The sequence below is a fragment of the Centruroides vittatus genome, unplaced genomic scaffold (genome assembly GCF_030686945.1).
Source record: "Centruroides vittatus isolate TY-2023 unplaced genomic scaffold, ASM3068694v2 contig_199, whole genome shotgun sequence".
Classification (NCBI taxonomy): domain Eukaryota; kingdom Metazoa; phylum Arthropoda; class Arachnida; order Scorpiones; family Buthidae; genus Centruroides; species Centruroides vittatus.
The window spans coordinates 315,791-337,623 of NW_027121224.1; the positions used below are offsets into that span (position 1 = coordinate 315,791).

The 21,833-nt window shown below is 36.6% G+C and overlaps 1 protein-coding gene across 1 annotated transcript; it reads right to left on the reverse strand.

Moving 5' to 3' along the window:
• Positions 1-7,461: 7,461 nt before the first annotated feature.
• On the reverse strand, positions 7,462-8,478 carry LOC136970491 (uncharacterized). Its single transcript, XM_067264938.1, has one exon. The coding sequence runs from the start codon at positions 8,476-8,478 to the stop codon at positions 7,462-7,464; it is 1,017 nt and encodes a 338-aa protein (XP_067121039.1).
• Positions 8,479-21,833: the final 13,355 nt, after the last annotated feature.

Consider the following 21,833-nt stretch of genomic DNA (forward strand, 5'->3'; position numbering starts at 1 on the left):
AGATTATACATGCATGTAATGACTAAACAAGCTTGGTCAAACCAATCTGATAACACACTCCACAAAAGCGAATCAAATATTTTGTTTAAAATAAATTTTATAAATTCTTGGAATCAAGTAGTAGTTGTACTGTACATGCACATGGACATTTGCAATAAATGGATTGAACAGAACATAACACTTGAGCAAATGACTTCACTTTTGTTACTTATGTGCATCGAAAGCTGACAGACAGACAAAAGTCCTAACATAAGCACTTCACCACTATAGTGGAGCATGCTAAAAATGAAAATTAAAAATGCATACAGTACATAAATAAAATTACAATTATTTGTTATTTTAATTTGATTTTATGTATTTGCACTTGCATGACTAGGGTTTTAGAGGGTGCATCTGAAATGTGTCGAATTGCGACCTCTGTTTTAGTGAGTATACTAATGGCAAACTCTAGGGAGACAGAGCTTTTTATTCTGTCTTTCACTTGTACAATCTACAACTGTTAATTGTTCCTCCTATTGGCTGACCGGAAGGTTGTGCTTCTTTGTAATCTGTGAACTTTCGTTAATTGCACCAGAACTCTTAGGTTGTGGATAATGTTGTGAACAACACGTAGTCTGTCTCAGGATAACAGTTCATTTGATACCTCTTTTATGTCATAGCTTAATTACAGGGTGTTAATTAGCTTTTAATTTTACTTTTTGATTGGATCCAGCAGGAGGGAGAATAACTTCTCGGGGATGGCACCAAGGGGTTGCATGTTGCCAGGGATATCTATTAGTACTGTAAATTGGGCAGTCTTACTTTAATTATTAATTGAGTTATTGGGGTTTTAATTTTTTATCATTAGCTATCATGGAGATTGTTTTAATTTTAGCCGTTATAACTGTTTTAACGGTTGCTGTAACGGTCGTTCTTTATTTCTAACGGTTCCCTAAGGTTATTATTTTCAGGTTTTAGTTAAATTAATATTTTACTCTAGTTTCTGCTCGGTTATTTTAACTTTGCTATTATAACTATGGGTAGAATTTAAGTTATTTATTTATTTTGTTCTACTATTAATGGTTTTTTGTGTTTTCTTGGTTTTGGTTGGATATTCCTTTTCCTTTCATAACATAATTAATCTAGTTAGTAAGATTTTGGGTCTCTTTATTCCACTTTTGGGTTCCCACTGGTGCATTCTGACTGAGCTTCCGCACTTTTGGCAATGGCTGTGCTCGGTCTTTCCGAATTTTGCAATGCTGCATACAAGATTTTGGATGAGGTCAAGGGCTACCTAGTGGTTAACAGCAAGTTTCGTTATGTACTAGTGAGCACTCCAAGTATATTGTGAATCAGGTCCAATGTGTCATCAACCTAGCTGAGTCTACCTTCTCTGTTAACAATCGTCTCTCTGTTGTTAATAACATTGACGACATTGCAACAAAACAAGATATTAATGAGATGCTAGCTATTCATTCTGAGAAAGCTAAAAAAAATTCTCTCTGAGGTCAAAGAGGCCATTAAAGGCCTTCAGTGTGTTTCCTCCACTGGCTGTCAGGGAAAAGTGCACATGAGACCTGACTCTAGCCCCAGTTTCAGTGAGGTTGTTCGTACACCTGCTAAGTCAAATCAGGCAGGGTTGACTACCGTTACCCCTTATTTCACTGTTCTCATCTACGGCGATTCAGGAACTGAAGACTGAAAACACCAGGCATATTCTGACCAGCAATATCAATCCTCGGGCACTGAAGATTGGCATCCAAAGGATGTGTAGAATTCGGAAGGGTGGGCTCACCATTGATCTGGCAAGTAAGGCTGATGTGGACATACTGCAGAAAGCAGTTGAGGAGGTTCCTATCCTACGTGCCACTGTTCCTAAAAAGCACCGTCCTTTTATCAGTTATCTTTGTTCCTAAATCTATTAGTCGAGATGAACTACTTGACTTCGTGTTCGAACAAAATGCCTAAATTTCTGAGTACTTTCTAAAGAAGATTTTCTTTATCAAGCGCGTGTACATTTCCCTATTAGTCAGAAGAATCCGTTGTTTGTTACTTGGGTGCTTGAGGTTTCTCCCATTTTGAGGGTGAAATTAATGGAAGGTCAGAAGGTTAGTCTGAAATGGACAAGATGCAATGTTGTTGACTATATACCAGTTAGTCAATGGTTTAAATGTCTTTGATTTGGTCATTAAGCTATTAATTGTGACGCTGAAATGCATTCATGTAGTCAATGTAGAGGTAACCATTTTTTTAAGCACTGTAACAAGAAGTCAGAAAGCCCTGTGTGCTGTAACTGTGCTAGAGAAAAGATTTTAGGCAACTCCCATAATACTCTTGACAGAGCATGTCCTGTTTATCTTCGTGTCAAAGCACAACTCAAGGCCAGGATTGATTACGGCTCTTAGTCAGAACCCTGATAGACCTGGTAGTAGTCCTTGGAATGTTAAAATTAGATTCATTCAGGTCAGTTTGCAGCATGCTGTTGCTGCAACCTTTCAGCTTTATCAGGAATTACAGCATTATGATATGGCTCTTGTTCAAGAGCCATATTGTCATAATAACAGGGTCTCTTGCTTTTGGACAAGTCATATCATCCTGCAGCACAATGTGGATCTCCCTTGGGATGCTGACATCATTATCAACCTCAATCTTTCCATGGACCCCAATCTTACCCACAGTCAGTTCTCCAACATGCGTCTGTCTAGAGCTTAACCTCCCTTGCTTTCGTGTGATTATTTTCAACATCTATGATTCCTTTAGGCATAATATTTATGAGATGCTTAGTGAGCTTAGTTCGGCGATGGAGTATTTTCATAATGCCTTGTTTCTCATTGACGGTGACTTCAACTCACACTCACCCACCTGGGGTGGGGAGCATTTAGATGATCGAAGTGAGGTTGTTGAGAATTTTGCAAGTTTGCATGACCTCATTATTCTGAATGATTGCTTCTCTCATCCTATTTTTTTTTCAACCAATAGTATGGCCTGGGTAGATCTGACCATCTGCTCGAGTGGTCTATGCCCTTTCATTGGATCATAGGAGGTTTGTGATAAAGATAGTCTCTCCGATCACGGGTGTATCTCTTTTGTGCTGAATGCTGCTCATGAGCATTTGCATCCTGATTACGGCAGGCCTTTCAACACAAAATCTGCAGACTGGAGTCTTTTTGATGATACATTTGATGATACATTGCTTGCTCCATAGTATGTGACTAACAGGATGTTAGTCACATACTATGGAGCAAGCAATAAATTTTATTGACAATGTGATCGCTAGTATCAATAAGACTTGCAACCTGGCTATTCCTAGAAAGCAAACCAGTAACGAACTCTCTATGATGAGAAGTACTACGACAGACTCCATAAACATTTTCAACGTTGTCAGGATCATCAACGAGACGCTTTTAGGGAGGAGTGTTTCAGGTATCAGCGTCTTTATAAGGATGCTATAAGGAAATCAAAGTATGAATCGTGGAAAGACTTTTGTTCTAATGCTGGTAAGGATTGATGGGGTTTTATTCACAAATTGTGCTCAAATAAAGTTAAAACACGCTGTGTTTTGAGTAGTGCCAACAACCTTGGAAGAGGAAATGCTCTGGAGACCATTATGGATCATTTGTTAAATCACTTCTGTCCTCCAGACAATCCAGAGGAGGATTCCTTGCAGTAAAGCAACATCAGAGCATTTGTTCCAGTGAGAATGCTCACTAACAATGACTCTCCATTCACCTTTTTTGAGGTTAATGACATTATTAATAAGCTTAATGGAAAGAAAGCTCCCAGACCAGATCACATATCATCAAAAATCGTCAAGGAGATTTTGGAAAATTTATCCTGACATGCTGCTGAATACATACAACCTGTGCTTCAGTTTTGGTACCTTTCCCAAGTCTTGGAAGAGGGCTTAGCTGGTGGTGATTCCCAAAAAACAGAATGAATCATCTACCTTAAGCAACATGAGAAACATCTCGCTACTCTCTTCCTTGAGAAAGGTGCTTGACAGGCTTCTTTATGACAGACTTTCCTGGCATCTGGAAGGTACCATATTTTTTCATCCTGCTCAATACGGCTTTTGTCGGCAGAGGAGCACGACAGATGCCCTAATTGATCTCACTAATAATATACTGCAGCTGCTTGAGCACAATAACTATGTCTTTGGGATTAGTCTTGATCTTCAAAATGCATTCAATACTGCTTAGTGGCTACAGATCCTCCATAGGCTGGTACAAAGTGGCTGCCCTGCAAACCTCTTTCAACTTGCAGAGAACTTCCTCTCTGATAGAGAAACCACCATGTCATCGGGCCACAATACATTTACCCCCCAATTTCAGAGGGGCTGTCCACGAGTCTGTCATGGGCCCCTTTTTTTGGAACATTCTTTTTGATAACTTCTTAAGAACGGACTTTGGTTTCAATAACCGCATCTTCGCTTATGCAGATGATGCGCTCATCTTCCCTGTGAACTCCAGGCAGACCATCGAGACTGCAGCTTCCAATATTCTTTTAGTGGTGTGTGACTGGGGCAAGTGCAACAAACTTGTTTTTAATACCTGAAAAACAAGAAATATTGTTTTCTCGAGGCCATGCAACATAGACATATATAGAAGGACTCTGTGTATCAAGATGGAAGGGAGGTCTGTTAAAATTGTTAAAGAGCTCAAATTCTGGACATAATTTTGGACGAACGACTTACCTGGCATGCGCATATTAAGCATGTTACAGATAGAACAAACATTATCTTCAACAGTCTACAAAGAGCTGCCAAGAATAAGTGGGGTCTGGGTTTTGATGCTCAATCCAATTTACAATTGTGTGTTTATATCAATAATCACTTATGCATGTGCCATTTGGAGTGGGGCCTGCAATCACTTGCTGTACAGGTGCAGAATGTTTTCAGCACAGAGGAGGGCCCTGATCCAGCTCACCTGTGCATACTCTACTGCCTCCAATCAGTCCCTGCAGGTCATTGCTAAAAAGCTTCCCATCCATCTACAGTTTCAGCAGGCTGCTAAGCGATATTTTATCTCCAGAGAGTTTGAGATCGATATCGGAGGCTTCTTCTTTCCTATGGGAACATACAAGGTTAACAGGAAAGTAGACAAACTTCCATATCCTGCCCACAGGAGGGGGCTATATGCAAGACAGGATTACTTGATAAGCATGGAAGTTTTCATTGATGGCTCGAGGACTGGTAATGGCACTAGGTGTGCCTTTTCTGTGTTTTCGGGAGGAAAAGAAATTTTTTTTGACACGTGTGTTCTTCACCCGGAGTACTTGGTCTTCCAGGCTGAGGTCCTTGCCATTCTTTTGGCAGTTCGTTGGTGTGAAGAGAACCTTGTCAGAAGGACGATTAACATCATCACTGACAACTCTGCGGCTGTGCATACCCTGAAAAACTAGGACAGTCTTCATCCACTGTGCAGGGACATTCTCAACATCATCTCAACTAGTTCCAACAACTTTTCTATTGAGTGGACCAGAGGGCACTGTGGTACTCCAGGGAATGAAAGAGCTGACCAGCTGGCACAGGCTGCCACCAACTGTTGTGACATCTTCCCTGACTACTGTATTCTTCCAGCCTCGAGATTTAATCTTCTCCTTTACAAGGAAATGATTGAGATTTGGCAGCACAAGTAGAGATCTATTCCCCCGGATCACATCTCCAGGAGTTTATTACCAAGCATTGAGCAACATCTCCACAGTCAGTGGTTTAGTCCAAACTTTCAGGTGACTCAGTTTCTCACAGGACACTATCTCTGTCTATTTTCCATAAGGCAAGTTCAAAGCTGTGCAGTTATTGTGGAGAAGAGGACAGGGTTCGGCACTATATCTATGCCTGCCCAATGATTCATGACATAAGGCAACTTGTTAAACTTAATTTGCATGCTAAAAATGTGAATTGGCCCTGTGATCTGAGCCTCTTTCTTGAGAACAAAGACAACTACCTCCTACTGAAAAATCTTATCAAGTGGTATTTTGATAGGACTTGCATCTGGAAACTAACTTTTTATGCCACAATGTTGTAATACACGTCTGGTGATTGTTTTATGTCTTCTGTCCTTCCGTTCACATGCGATGTACCAACTGTCAAATTTGCTGTACTGTACCTGTTGGTTTATGACTTAACATGGTTCACCACCCAGGTTCCATATGTCGTTTGTTTGCCACAAGAACATGGCATTATACCTGATTGTTTTTATCTTAATTTCGAAATCTTGCCCTTTATAAGCCAAAAGGCCACTCTGTACTTTTCCCAACTGTGCCTTGCGGTGTCAGGAAAGAAATAAAGATTAAGAAGAAGAAGAATCTACAACTGTTGGAGAATTATATTATCTGCATTTGAATAACTAGTATCAAGTAATAAAACAATGCTCTAAAATTTCAGTTTGCAAGTAGCACTACTAAACAATAGCGAGGTTGCGGCTGAAGTTTTAAACGTGAAAACGTGTACGTCGGACGTTCGGCGGCGCTTTCCTGTAAGCCTAGAAGTTTGACAATGGTCTTTGGAAAGTCAGTGGAATCATGCTCGACATTCCAAACGCCATTGTCAAACTTCTAGGCTTACAGGAAAGCGGCACTGAACGTCCGACGTACACATTTTCGCGTTTAAAACTTCGGCCTCAACCTTGCTAATAATAAACATCAAATGCTTAGTGTTGATCCATGGTAGCAGATTTCATACCAGAAGAGACGCTTAATTTGTCTACTACTATTCAAGCTATTATGGTAGTGACTAGTACAGTAGTAATTGCGAGGTCCCCTGGAAAATGTTTTTGGAGCCCTTCAATCCAAGAAAAATGAAAATTGCATTTTTCAATATTTTTTTTTTTTTTTTTTTTTTTGTGAAAACAAAATTTAATACAGTAAAATTTAATTGAGAGGCAGAACTTCCCCAAGACGTGAAAGCCAGAAAATTATTGTTTTGGATTACCATCAAATTTTTTCCATTAAAGATATTGTATAAGGGAAACTTGTGAGACATTAACAGAAAGCTACATGTTATCTGCAGTATCTCTCTCATATTAGATCTTCCAAAAACAAATTCAAATTAGTATTGAATCGAAAAGTCTGACACAAAACATTAGGAATTAAATAAAATCTATGGATATTTATTTTGCTGGTGTGTAGCAGTGCTTATGATGGGGGAGCAATATAAGAGATTTTCGATTTCTTATTATTCTATCGAAATGATTACATCGATACAAATACACGAGTCTTTATATAATCTCTCTATTCACCGGAACTTGTAATAATAAAAGAAACCCCTTCTAACCTTTTTTACCCGGTGTGGTTCTATTTTTAGAATCGCTTCGTTCTATTTACAGATTAGCAAACGTTTTCACAGCCCCTCCTGGGCTCTTCTTCAGGCTTCGTCGAATAGGCCGTTAACATTCGAAAATATTCAATTTAAATTTCTTTCCGGAATATTATCACGTGCGGCAGCTGGATATTTGTACTGCGCATGCTCGATGCTCCTCTCCTTTAAACGCTGTTTTCTAGGACAACCTGCCATGCGCTCGATAGGATCATTTCGTCCTTATGATTAACGCAGGTGTTACGTAATCCAGCCTTAAATATCTCTATGGCTTCTAGCCATTTCAATTGCTGTGGGTTATAGCTGGGTATAATGATTTTTGCCGCATGCAGGTCCGCCGTTATCTCCTCTTCCGACGCGTATCGTCCGTCCTGGGCCGTGGTGTATCTACCGTGGTGTATGTCTGACTCGTGCTCCTTTAATCTCACTTTTAACGCACGTTTCGTGGAACCAATGTATGTTAATTGTCTATCGCACCTGTGATCTTCTAGTGGTATCATATATACTCCCGGAAGCCTGTCGGGGTTTGGTGGGTCTTTACTGTTGCTTAATATTCTGAAGAGAGTCTGACATCTTCTGTACACGATGTTAATTCCTTGACGGTTGGCCACGGTTTTGTAAATGGATTTCAGCACTGGATTGTATGTGATAGGTATCCTTTCATTTTCCTCCTGTGTGATATTCAATGGTTGTGCTGTTTGCTTATTTTCCTTTTGGGAGTTCTCATGTCTTCTAGACAACTTTTCAATGAGCGTTTTGCTGTATCCATGGCTTATAGCAATATTTTGGATATGATTGAGCTCCGTTTCGAGCGCTTTTTTTGTAGAGGAGTGCGTATGAGCCCTTCTCACTAATGCTCGGAAGGCAGCTATTTTGTATTGAAAAGGATCATATGAATTTCTAGGAATATATGTGTGGAACGTGCTAGGCTTTCGGTATACTGATGTAAGTATATTAGCTCCTTCAAAGTTGATATCAATATCCAAGAAGTGCACCCTCGATGAGTCGTGCTGCTCCACCTCTAATGTTAGCCCGTACGGATTACTGTTTATGGCTTCGAGGAATAATTTTATGTCCGGTTCTACTTTCCAAAATATAATAATGTCATCTATGTAACGTTTGTACAACAAGATGCTGGGCAAGAATCGCGGTAGGATATTGTTTTCCAATCTCCTAATTACCATTTCGCACAAATGGGCAGCCCGCTCTCGGGAGCGGGCTGCCCATCGGGACTCCTTTGCCTTGCATGTACTGTACGTGATCCCTTTAAATTGGAAGAGAGAGCCGTAACATAACAAATGGGCTAGTTCGAGAATATGTTGGTGCATTAGTGTTGTCCTCAACTATCGAAAACAGAAAGTCTCTTAGTTCGCAAAAACATGGTGGTAGTTCTATCGACGGAAACAACGATCTGAAGTCTAAGACCGTAGCATAAGCTGGTTTTGCTATCTTCTTCAATTTTTCTATAAGTTCTGCTGGGTTGGTTATATTGAACTGGTATCCTTCCAGGTGCGGGATGAGCAAGTTATGAGTAAAAGATTCTAAGATACGTGCACCAACATATTCTCGAACTAGCCCATTTGTTATGTTACGGCTCTCTCTTCCAATTTAAAGGGATCACGTACATGCAAGGCAAACATCGTGTACATCGTGTCAGACTCTCTTCAGAATATTAAGCAACAGTAAAGACCCACCAAACCCCGACAGGCTTCCGGGAGTATATATGATACCACTAGAAGATCACAGGTGCGATAGACAATTAACATACATTGGTTCCACGAAACGTGCGTTAAAAGTGAGATTAAAGGAGCACGAGTCAGACATACACCACGGTAGATACACCACGGCCCACCACGGTAGATACGCGTCGGAAGAGGAGATAACGGCGGACCTGCATGCGGCAAAAATCATTATACCCAGCTATAACCCACAGCAATTGAAATGGCTAGAAGCCATAGAGATATTTAAGGCTGGATTACGTAACACCTGCGTTAATCATAAGGACGAAATGATCCTATCGAGCGCATGGCAGGTTGTCCTAGAAAACAGCGTTTAAAGAAGAGGAGCATCGAGCATGCGCAGTACAAATATCCAGCTGCCGCACGTGATAATATTCCGGAAAGAAATTTAAATTGAATATTTTCGAATGTTAACGGCCTATTCGACGAAGCCTGAAGAAGAGCCCAGGAGGGGCTGTGAAAACGTTTGCTAATCTGTAAATAGAACGAAGCGATTCTAAAAATAGAACCACACCGGGTAAAAAAGGTTAGAAGGGGTTTCTTTTATTACACGAGTCTTTACAGCAGAAAATTCAGTCAATTGTTTTATTACGCGATTTTAAAAGTTAAGTCTACTTATTTTTGCCATTATTATTTTTTTCAAATAACTGATCATTTAGGGTTGGGTTTGTATGCTCGTGCTTAAATGCTATGATGTAGAAGCCACGATAGAAACGTAATTTGAATCCAAGATCCGATGATGCGTAAATGCGTATTTCAAATGTAGTTTTGAAAATAAACGCGTATTTTATATACTGTACATGATTTTTACTGCATATTTTGTAGATTTGATTATTTTGGGACTAAAGTGCTTTGTAACTTGTGTTACATGATTGCAGGTGCTATTTTTTCAAATAATCTATAATCCATCTCTGCAGTGGCGTGCCGTGACATTTGATGATAGGGAAGCTGCGTTTTTGTAAGAAGCCGACTTCCAGGGGTAATCAATTAATTGCTTGTCAGTGATGGTGTAGGGTCCATTCGTATGCGAGTGGTGGCGGAGGAGACAAAGACGACCGACAAGTATCTAACAAAAACCGTTTATTTTAACAAAATAAACTTACACTATGAACAAAATAGTATGCTTTAGGACAGGCCTGGCCAACCCAAATTGTTTCGCGAGCCACTTTGATCACGCGTAACATTACGATGGGCCACAATTTAGGAAAACATGCTTTTAAAAAAGTAAAACAAATACAAAATGAATAAGATTTTATTGTTATACCAAGCAGTGGCGTGCTGTGACATTTGATGACAAGGAAGCTGTGTTTCTGTAAGAAGCCGACTTCCAGGGGCAATCAGTTAATTGCGCGTCAGTGATGGTCTAGGGCAGGGATGGGCAACCTGCGGCCCGCGACGCATAAAATGTGAATAAATATATCAATTTCCCAGCTTAAGGAGGTATGCAGCAAAAATTCAAACGTTATTCTTACAACTTATGTATGTGAATAGTTTTTCCCGCAATGAATTTAGTAAAAATTAAAACAAGAAACAGCTAACAGACACATTGAAATTAATTTAAAACTAGCAGTGACGAATATTTAACCAAATATTTCTAATATACTACGTTTACATCAGTTCCAGAAGCTAAATTATATACCTATGCTAATTTATAATTACTGCATATATGAATGAATAAATTCTGCAATTATATACTTCTGATAATTAGCACTGAGTTCAGCGTTAACGTAGATTCTTCTTTTTATTGCAAGCACTTTCGACGAAAAATTACGATCGTCGTCTTCTCAGTGCTAATTATCAGAAGTATATGCAACTTTGGCGTGAGTTAACTTTTATTATTTTCTACAAGCAATGGAAACTGCGAAAAACTGTTTCTTCACGTTGCTGAAATTACAGATAGAATGGCAAAAATTGCTCGCCCAACTACATTTCCTACTAACGAAAATCTTCCGTTATTCGGTTTGGAACGTTAGGCACGTGCCTCTTTCAAATTTGTTCTTTCCACATTCGCCTGAAGACGACGATCGTAATTTTTCGTCGAAAGTGCTTGCAATAAAAAGAAGAATCTACGTTAACGCTGAACTCAGTGCTAATTATCAGAAGTATATGCAACTTTGGCGTGAGTTAACTTTTATTATTTTCTACAAAAATCTGATTTATTAACTTTTTTTCCTCTTTCTCTTGTATGCGGCCAGCATCAGTTCAAAGGTCTTAAAATGCGGCCCTTACATAGAAAAAGGTTGCCCATCCCTGTTCTAAGGGGTCCATTCGTATTCATTTGTTCGATAAGCCAGTAAAAACTAGACTTCTCTAAATGAATTTTTAATATCACAATTACATTCTGAATCGCTAGCCACGATATAAGGGCTAAAATTAAAAATAAATTATAAAAACTTACTCGGTGAAATAAAATGTGCGGTGGATCTACATACCATCTAATATATTGTTCAATTGTATTAATATACTTTTAAAGAAAATTATAATTAAACTTAGCTTTGTATAGAAACGTACATAAAATTAACATAAAATATTATTTACTTTTTAAATTTTAAAACAATCCACTTAGTCAAATAGCTCGATACGAGTGGCTAATGGATGGAATCAGAGACGGTCCAGGTAGGTGTGCAGTGTGCATGCCAAATCCCGAGGGGTGTCGATACCGGTCAATGTCAAATGCCTCTTGTCGCATCACTAGTGTACCTCAAAGAACGCGACAGGGTTGTTGTAAATTTTAAACGTTTCTCACCATAGCTGAAAAAATCTAAATATGTTAAACTTAATACTGAGTGGATTGTCCATCATTTGTTTTCTAACTAATTCGTTTCAGGACCAGTGTCCACGAAAATTTCCAAAATTTACAACTTTTTAGTCACTCTCATTGAACTAGAAAAATTTCTGTCTATTATCTAATATTACGAAGAAATCAGTCCCCGCTGTACTCGGCTAGAGATTGGTTCGGTTAAGCTTTTGTTTAAGTAAAATTCTGGCTCTTTCGGCAGGGTTTTATTTACCGTATTTTACGGACTATAAGACGCACCTTAATTTTTAAGCAATTTTTTAAAAAAATACCTATAAGACGCTACGGACTATAAGACGCACTTGAATTTTGGAGGCAATTTTTCGAAGAAAAAAGTGCGTCTTATAGTCCGTAAAATACGGTATGTCCCCAATTCCCTAATTTTTAAATTATTTAATCACTTCTTAAGTAGAAATAAGTCGAAACCAGTTACTTTGTACCTAAATATTTGTAGTCGTCGGAAAAAAGTGGAAAGACAAATTTTTATGACAACCGATACATAAATCGTAAATTTAAGGAAAATAAATTCTGGAGCTATTTTGTACCTTGTGCGTCTTATTCATTAAATTTGGTTGTAAATGATGCTGCCGAAGTAACAGTTAATTTTTTAACATTGTACAAGAATTGTACTCGTTTTTTTCTACATACCCTTATAGATGGGACATACGAAATCGTAATATCACTGGTTTACACATTGAAATCCGTAAGTAATATAAGATGGGAGAGGAGAATAAAAATATCAAATATTTTAATGGATTTTTTTAATAACTTTTCTCAAATATACAGAACTATCATAAAAACATACCAGTAAATTCCTATCGGTTGGGTTAAGTTATTCTAGAAGATACGAAAGTTCATGAACACGGACAGTTCAACTGCATAGATTATGTCACTAAAGTGTCAATGAAATGAATTCAAAAGAACATATAAATATAAATCTAGGGTCCAATATCACTTCACACTGTTTAAATTGCCATCGTATTTGATTTCAAAACTATTATTGTCCTCTGTTGTTAATAATAAGAAGAGCAACTTAAATTATTATACCTTTTTAGTCATTTTTAAGCCTGTGTATTACAATTTTGTCACGGTCCGAAATTTAAAAATTGAAATAACTTTTAAACTAGTAATTATTTTAATATAAAAATTTACTAAAATGTATTAAATTGTGTTTAAAATCTGTAGATATAAGTAATTCTTATAGCTTTTTAACCTAAAATAAAAAAACAGGTATGTTTATACATTTGTTACAGACTAGAGTTCGGTGTATATTTATAGTAACTACAGAAACTTCCTCTAAACTCCACATTTTAAATGTCACCATTCACGTGAACTTTTTGACAAGGCGTACTCAAAGATAAGGCAGAAAGCTACCTCTGCACCATGCCTTCCTGCTCGGCATTGGCATGTGTCTCTCTTAGTTGGATCTGGCCACAACACTGACGAGAAATCCCATTGAGACACTGCAGCACAGATCACCAAGCCTCCCCACCACGACAAGGTGGAGACACGATGGAGAGGAAAAACTACCCCCTGCCTTGTTAGCGTATTCCAATCTCGCTTTCCGTCACTGACCAGGGTACTTATGGGTTAAGAGGATGCCAGTCGGAAATTGTGAATTTTCCGAATAATGCAAGTTTTTATTTAGAAAAATTTAGAAAAATATTTAGAAATATTTATTTAATTTATTATTGTAATAATATATAATTTTGTTTGAAATCTCATGTTCGTTGTATCGCAGTGTTTTGTTTTCCTAATCAAGGAGTGTATCCAGAATGTTTCCATTCAATATTTAAGACACGTGTTATCTATCTATTGTGAAAATATTTTTAAAGAGAAATAAACTTGTGTATCGATTGAGTGTTTCATGTAATCATAGCGCCAAATATTTAAGACACGTGTTATCTATCTATTGTGAAAATATTTTTAAAGAGAAATAAACTTGTGTATCGATTGAGTGTTTCATGTAATCATAGCGCCAAATATTTAAGACACGTGTTATCTATCTATTGTGAAAATATTTTTAAAGAGAAATAAACTTGTGTATCGATTGAGTGTTTCATGTAATCATAGCGCCAAGTATTTAAGACACGTGTTATCTATCTATTGTGAAAATATTTTTAAAGAGAAATAAACTTGTGTATCGATTGAGTGTTTCATGTAATCATAGCGCCAAATATTTAAGACACGTGTTATCTATCTATTGTGAAAATATTTTTAAAGAGAAATAAACTTGTGTATCGATTGAGTGTTTCATGTAATCATAGCGCCAAATATTTAAGACACGTGTTATCTATCTATTGTGAAAATATTTTTAAAGAGAAATAAACTTGTGTATCGATTGAGTGTTTCATGTAATCATAGCGCCAAGTATTTAAGACACGTGTTATCTATCTATTGTGAAAATATTTTTAAAGAGAAATAAACTTGTGTATCGATTGAGTGTTTCATGTAATCATAGCGCCAAATATTTAAGACACGTGTTATCTATCTATTGTGAAAATATTTTTAAAGAGAAATAAACTTGTGTATCGATTGAGTGTTTCATGTAATCATAGCGCCAAATATTTAAGACACGTGTTATCTATCTATTGTGAAAATATTTTTAAAGAGAAATAAACTTGTGTATCTATTGAATGTTTCATGTCTAATGTATTCAGAATGGGTAGTAATAATAATATATAATTTTGTTTGAAATCTCATGTTCATTGTATCGCAGTGTTTTGTCTTCCTAATCAAGGAGTATATCCAGAATTGGTAGTAATAATAATAAATAAATAATTTAGAAATATTTAGAAAAATATTTAGTTAGTATTTAACTAATTTCAAAAACTACTTACTTGAACAGTAACAGCTTAATTTTGTCTTACAACTTAAACAGTAATTTTTTTTCTTTTTAGAGTTAAATTTACTTGTCTATTGTTATTTAGATAATTTAGACTGCACTTTCTGACTGGCATCCTCTTAACCTATAAGTCCCGGTCAGATCACACGAGAATGCGGCAGATAGGTACTACCCCGGGGGCACCACGAGGAGGTAAGGCTCGGAGGATTTGGGTTTCCGCCCCCATTTAGTCCGGAGAGACACGTATTTCGTCTCCCCGCATTAAATGAAGTGAAACAAATAAGACCGATTGTTATATTGACAAAGACGCCCGATTGTTATATTACATTCTTATTATTTGTATTGTTCATTGTTTATTGTTTCGTCAATCGGTATATTGATATTTTCACAGAAATTTTTGCAATTTATAAATCAAATTCTTCACAATTATATTAATGTATAATTAATGAATTAAATTATTGCAGACAATTTGTAAATTCGTTCTAACAACAACATTCTCCATTGCAACTTTTTACTTATCCTGTTTTAAATTTACATAAATTCATAAACATTCACTTTTTCTAAACATATTTCTTGTCATTGTCTTAACGGTAGACCACAAAGAGTTAATTATTTTACAGAGAAATCTTCGTTTTTGTCATCTTAAAACACGTTGTTTTGCACGTGGAACGAACAAGGGGGGTTTTCTCGTGCGAGTCTTACATTTTAATAAAAATATATATATCATTCGAGAGAGGGGGATAGTATTTTTACTGTCTCGGGGGGATTCTGTATGTATGGATGTTTGTGTGTTGCACGATTTTGTTCACCGTGTTTGAAGCCTAATAACTCTTGTGCTTTTCGTCGAAAATTTTAGGAATTTTGCAGGAAGAGTTCGTGTATTACGGGAATTGATTCTATTAAATTTTGGTGGTTAAAGTTCGAGGAGGTTGGGAGATAATGGGGGTCGTGTGTATCTCCAGTAGGGTTGGACCTAATGACGATTTTACTCGTTATTAGCATTTACAGTTTTTTTTTCTGTAAATTTCATCTCTACCCTCAAAATTGCGCTTTTTGCCATTCGATAATAATTAAAAATATAAAAAATTATTTTAAAAAAATTAGCAACGACCGGAATAGTTACACAACTTGTTGCTGGATTTTTTCACAAGCTGCTAGATTTAAAATATGGTAACATTTTAAGTTCCTTTTTTTTAAAGAAAGCGATGTTAATAATTCTTACTGGAAGGTATTTAATGAAATTTGTTCCAGACATTTGTGTTGATGCATGACGAACAAAAGGTTAGTTCATGTTAATTTACTTTTGTTATCCAGAACGATGCATATACTGCACAATTTGTACACATGTAATGTGCAGTTTCTACATATCAGTCTCTTGCACTTCCTGGCATGTTTTCTTTGTCTATTTTTGATGGGAATGAGACACTTCTATTTCTTACAATTATTTGCTCCTTATTACTTCTTTGAAGCATTTTAAGTTCAACAGTGTGGTTCATAACATGACAAAAGTCAAAATGTTGTTTTTCATTGTAAATATTTTCACAAATAAACTATAATTATAATAAAAACACAAGAACACTACTTATATTCTGCAAAAGAAAAAAACACATCCGAAAAAAATCAACAACTTACTGAGTATTATACGGATCAGAGTGGCCTGAGGACAGTATAATTATTCAATCATATGCCTGAGAGTAAAGCTCTTTCAAGAGTTGGACCACACTTACATTATAAAAATATTGGTATATTGAGAGTTAAGTAAAATTCTGGCTCTTTCGGCAGGGTTTTATTTATGTCCCCAATTCCCTAATTTTTTAATTATTTAATTACTTCTTAAGTAGAAATAAGTCGAAACCAGTTACTTTGTACCTAAATATTTGTAGTCGTCGGAAAAAAGTGGAAAGACAAATTTTTATGACAACCGATACATAAATCGTAAATTTAAGGAAAATAAATTCTGGAGCTATTTTGTACCTTGTGCGTCTTATTCATTAAATTTGGTTGTAAATGATGCTGCCGAAGTAACAGTTAATTTTTTAACATTGTTCAAGAATTGTACTCGTTTTTTTCTACATACCCTTATAGATGGGACATACGAAATCGTAATATCACTGGTTTACACATTGAAATCCGTAAGTAATATAAGATGGGAGAGGAGAATAAAAATATCAAATATTTTAATAAATTTTTTTAATAACTTTTGTCAACTATACAGAACTATCATAAAAACATGCCAGTAAATTCCTATCGGTTGGGTTAAGTTATAAATATACTGTGGTCTGAAGACCACGTGTTCTGTTGCGTAACCGGCTCGTAACCAGTCCCTTGGGTGGTTCACGTAATAAAGGAAGGATGGGCCCTCATCGTGTAAAAGTTCCTCGTTTGTTGTTGTGAAAGTTAATGGGAGAAGGAGAGATATGTGGTCTGAAGATCACGTGTTCTATTGCGTAACCAACTCCTGGGGTGGGCTACAGGGTAAAGAAGGGATATGCATTCTCCGATGACAACCGAAAAACCCGGATCAAGGAGGAAAGGAGGTGGATCGCGCAAGCTCAAGGGAAGAAGAGGGACTTTTTCGGAAGAAAGAAAGGGAGTGAGGACATGTAGACGAAAGAGTCGCGAGATTGTTTTTTTTTTTTTTTTTTTTTTTTTTGTCTATTATAGTGGAAGGACAGAGTAGTGATTAGAAGGACTAAAATAAACCTTAAGTTCCTTGCATTGGAATCATGGAGTGTATAATTTATTTTTGTTTCTTTTTGTTTTGTTCCTGCACGGGAATACTCTCAAGATCGGGTACTTCCCCACAGTACTTATGATTCACATAATCGGGCGAGGGCGGCTAACAGCCCAGAACCGGTCCGGGATAGAATCATTGGAAGCGTTATACGTGTGTAGCTTCCACCAGCTAAACCGTGAGGTTGGTGCTCTGTAAAGCGCATGCGCGAATGAGTATAATCTGGCTGCTTGGAAGCTGACCCGGTTTTCGACAATACAGCGCTTCCATACCGCCACTGATATTCGAATATACAATAACAATCTTATCGTTTATTTCATATGTAGTATAGAAATTTGTAATAAGATACATAATGCAATTATAATAAAATATTAATTTTAATTAATTCAAACTACGTTAAAATATGAAAATTTATATTTTAGAAAATACAAGGGAAGCGGCGCTTCCACCGCTTCCAATGACGGCACGCCACTGGACTGCATCTCTGCTCTCTGTGCAGTGAATTTTTTTTTGTACGTACACTTCCTGTGAGGAGATCAGTCCGCCATCCAATTACAGAAGAGCGCACAAAATTCAAAGGTTTAAATTTGAACGTTTAACGTCTTTTAACCCAGTCATCCTTATACATTTTTCAACCTTTTTTATCTCACGGCACACTTGAACCTATAATTAAATTTCCTAGGAATAAATCACGTGATTTAAAGTTGTAAACGTTCCATCGTCATATTATTTGCTACTTAACCAAATTCTTTTTGTCTATATTTTTGTGAATTAAATAAAACAGTATTGTTCTTCCTTAAAATAGCAACAGGTTACAACAATAGTTATTTAAATTAATAATTTTCATCTACATAAGAAAAGCAATTAACATTAAGTCTTAATTTGCATTTAAATGTGGCATGATAAACCTGCCCAACGTCCCGTTATTTCTAAGTTAAAATAATTTGAATATGGCCAATTATAGATACGTTTTTGATTAAAAGAAAATTTCGTTTTAAATGAAATAACCCAGTGTTATGTATATATGTTAGTCAAAACCCGTATTTAGTTAGAACGCGTTTTAACTAGTTAAAACTAGTTTATACTGGATGTCTTTGTTAGAATCCATTTGTCAAATTCATTTTTGACTAGCAGTAAATTCTAGTACTATTACTGCTGTACGTACATGTACAGCAGTAAATTCTAGTAAATTTACTGCTGTACATGTTTTGATTTTAGATAAAACTAGTTTTAACTTTTAACATTAGTTAAAACTAATTTTAGCTACATAAATAGGTTTGGGGGAAATAAACAAAGTTATGTATAGTGATTCGGAGGAAGATCCCTAACATTATGCTTATGAAGGAAATTATAGAGATAATTTAGGTTTTGGAGGCCTCTAACGAAAATATTACATTCTTGAGCATGTTTTTCAAATAAAACTTTGGAGTATATGAAAAATAATTGTATATTGTGTTTGCAATGACGACTTTTTTACTGTGTGGCATTTTAGGCATCTCACCTTAAGTATCCGGGTGACGGGTCGAATAATCCCCAGGAATTTTTCGGGGGGTGGTCCGTTCGGATATGTCGGGCCCCGTCCCTCACCACCCGGTCGCCCCATTGTGGGCCTGGCCGAACTCATAATGGGCCTACTAAAAGAGGCCATCTTAGTGCCCACAGGGCGGAAAGAGTTAAAAAAAAAAAAAAAGTATCCGGGTGAGATGCCAAATGCCGTTAGGGTAAGATAACAAATATAATTGCATAAAATTAATTTTCGAATATCTTAACCAAATTTAATTTATTGCATATGTAGTACAAAGTACTTCATAGTAAGTATAACAGCGCAGTATAAGTATTGTTAAGTTCCCGCCCGTTCTAACGTACTCTATAGCTAGCTGAAAGCTTTCTTCAGTCCAAAAACCTTTTTGAGAAGTCCTTATATAATTTCTATGCATATCCTGAAATAAAACGAGAAAACAAAAATTTATTTAAAATAGGCATATTGGAATTCAATTAACAAAAAATAGGCATGTTACCCGATGAAAAATGTGGCATCTTTTCCATTTGTCAGGGTGAGATACCTACGTTGTACGTGTTGTAGCATGTCTGATCGGGATTGGCAGTAGCTCACAATGGAAACTTTAGAACCTTAACTACATCACACATTAATTGTTTTTCGCAATTTTTAATAAATTCTATTTTAACTTTTAGTTTTAAAATGATTCTAGAAACATTTCACAACAAAAACTTCGTTCTTATCTTGCTTTTATTCTTCTCAGATGTAGAAAATGAGGTAACGGTAGCGAACTACAGCTTTCCGCACTCAATATTGGCCCAATGCTTCATCATACAAACACGTGACAATATCTGACGTCACCGTTTGAAAATATCAAAAAGTAGGCATCTTCCCCCGCTTATCATCTTACCCGGAATCACTCTATATGTTGCAGTCAAAACCAGTTTTTAGTTAGGATGTGTTTTAACTAGTTTATACTGGATGTCTTTGTTAAAACCCGTTTTGTCTAGTTAAAACTAGAATTTACTGCTAGTCAAAAATGAATTTGAGTTAAAACTAGTTTTAACTAGACAAAACGGGTTTTAACAAAGACATCCAGTATAAACTAGTTTCAACTAGTTAAAACGCGTTCTAACTAAAAATGGGTTTTGACTGTAACATTATAATTGGTAAGACGATTTCGCAGACAGTAGTAGTAGTAGTAATAGTAAAATATGTATGCTTTTCAACCTAAAAATTTCAGTGTGTGTGTTACTGGAGCTTTTAACGCGCATTTAATGCGGTGTTTCCCAACGTGGGGCCCACGCCCCACAGAGGGGCAATTTGATTGTTAAGGGGGGCAATTCGAAAATGGACTCATCCAGAGTTTAAGTTAACCGTATAGCCGCTGTATGCCATATTTATTGTAAATATTGATTTAAGTTAGTTTTAATTTTATTTGTTCTTTATTTCCCTTTCCTTGTAGAACTTCCCTTTATAACCCTTTTCCCTTGGGGTGGGATTAACAATTCTGAGAACAAAGAGACGAACAAGGCCCCGAGGCCGGTGAAAGAGAAGAAAAGACATCCTTTGCCCAGACCTCGAGGTGGGCAGACATGAGTTGTGGTGTTCCAGGTCACGTTTGGCAATGACTGGAAAGTGCAAAAGACTTTGATGAAAGGATTGGATTTTATCGTGGTTACAATAAAACAGTGTGGCAATTAAGTGCAAGAAAAACTTCAACGAACACGACAACGAGAGACCTTCCGAAATAGTTCAACGTATATGTTGGGGGCATAAGAATTTTAGAAAGGCTTAGGAGGGGCATACCACTAAAAACGTTGGGAAACACTCTTTTAATGGATATTTCAGGCATTTTAATGTGCAGTTTTACGTCTATATGTATGCGCAAATATGCGATTTTAAACGCATATAAATCCAGTCTTTATTCATTACTATGTTAACAGTGGTCCCATATCATATGTACAGTACAGTACAGTACTGACATGTATTACAATTATAGGAAGTAATTCAGTTAAATTTGCAAAACAAACATTTAGACTTTTGAATCCTATAGCTGCAAGCGAAAAGTAGGCTTGTGTGCTTTTGAACAGATGGGATCTTGTGATTAGAACAATAGGACGAAAGAAATCACGAGATGATCGAGTGAATATTATTGTGAAATTATCTATTAGCTTCACTTCGATGCAAATTTTTTCAGTTTGAAAGAAAACAAAACGAAACTTGCTCTATTCAATGTGGTAGAAACTTCGGAAAATGTTTTCATTTTCTTGTTTCCATCCACATCTACGCTGTATTTTATGTTTTTACCTATGGTAAGATTTTTGTCTTTCTTCTGTATTGACATCTTTTAAAAAGTAGATGGCCGATGCGGTAAAGCCTAAACTACCTCTATGAGGCCTTGGATTAACAACCAAATTTTTCGGAGGGATTTGTCTCCGATATGTCAGGCTCCATCCCATCAGCGTCGACCTGCATATATTGGAGAGGTCGGGCCAATGAAAATGAGTAAGAGAAATTTCTCATTGTCGGGTTTTGAATGGATATAACAAAATGTACATGTTATGTACAGTTGGCTATACTCATTTGTACTCCTAATTTGTGTAATATGGTATAAAGTAAAAACACGTATACATCTTGAGAACGAGACAATTTGCCGATGCGTATAAAAGTATGTGCCCTCTGTCCTTAATGGCACAACGCCCGTGCTCTATCCTCACCACTCCCGGTTGTCGGTCTGACCGAACTCATAATGGGCCTGAAAACAGGTTATCTTAGTGCTCATGGGGCGGAAAGAGTAGAAAATGAAAACAAAGACCACATTACCAAAAACGTTGAACATTTTACCATTAATTATGACTAAAACTTGGATAATTATGCAAAACATTTTTACCTAAACTTAATTCGCCTAAATGCTAACTGAGAT

Excerpts from the sequence above, each read along its gene's own strand:
- LOC136970491 (XM_067264938.1), bottom strand. The coding sequence starts at position 8,478 with ATGGTAATTAGGAGATTGGAAAACAATATCCTACCGCGATTCTTGCCC.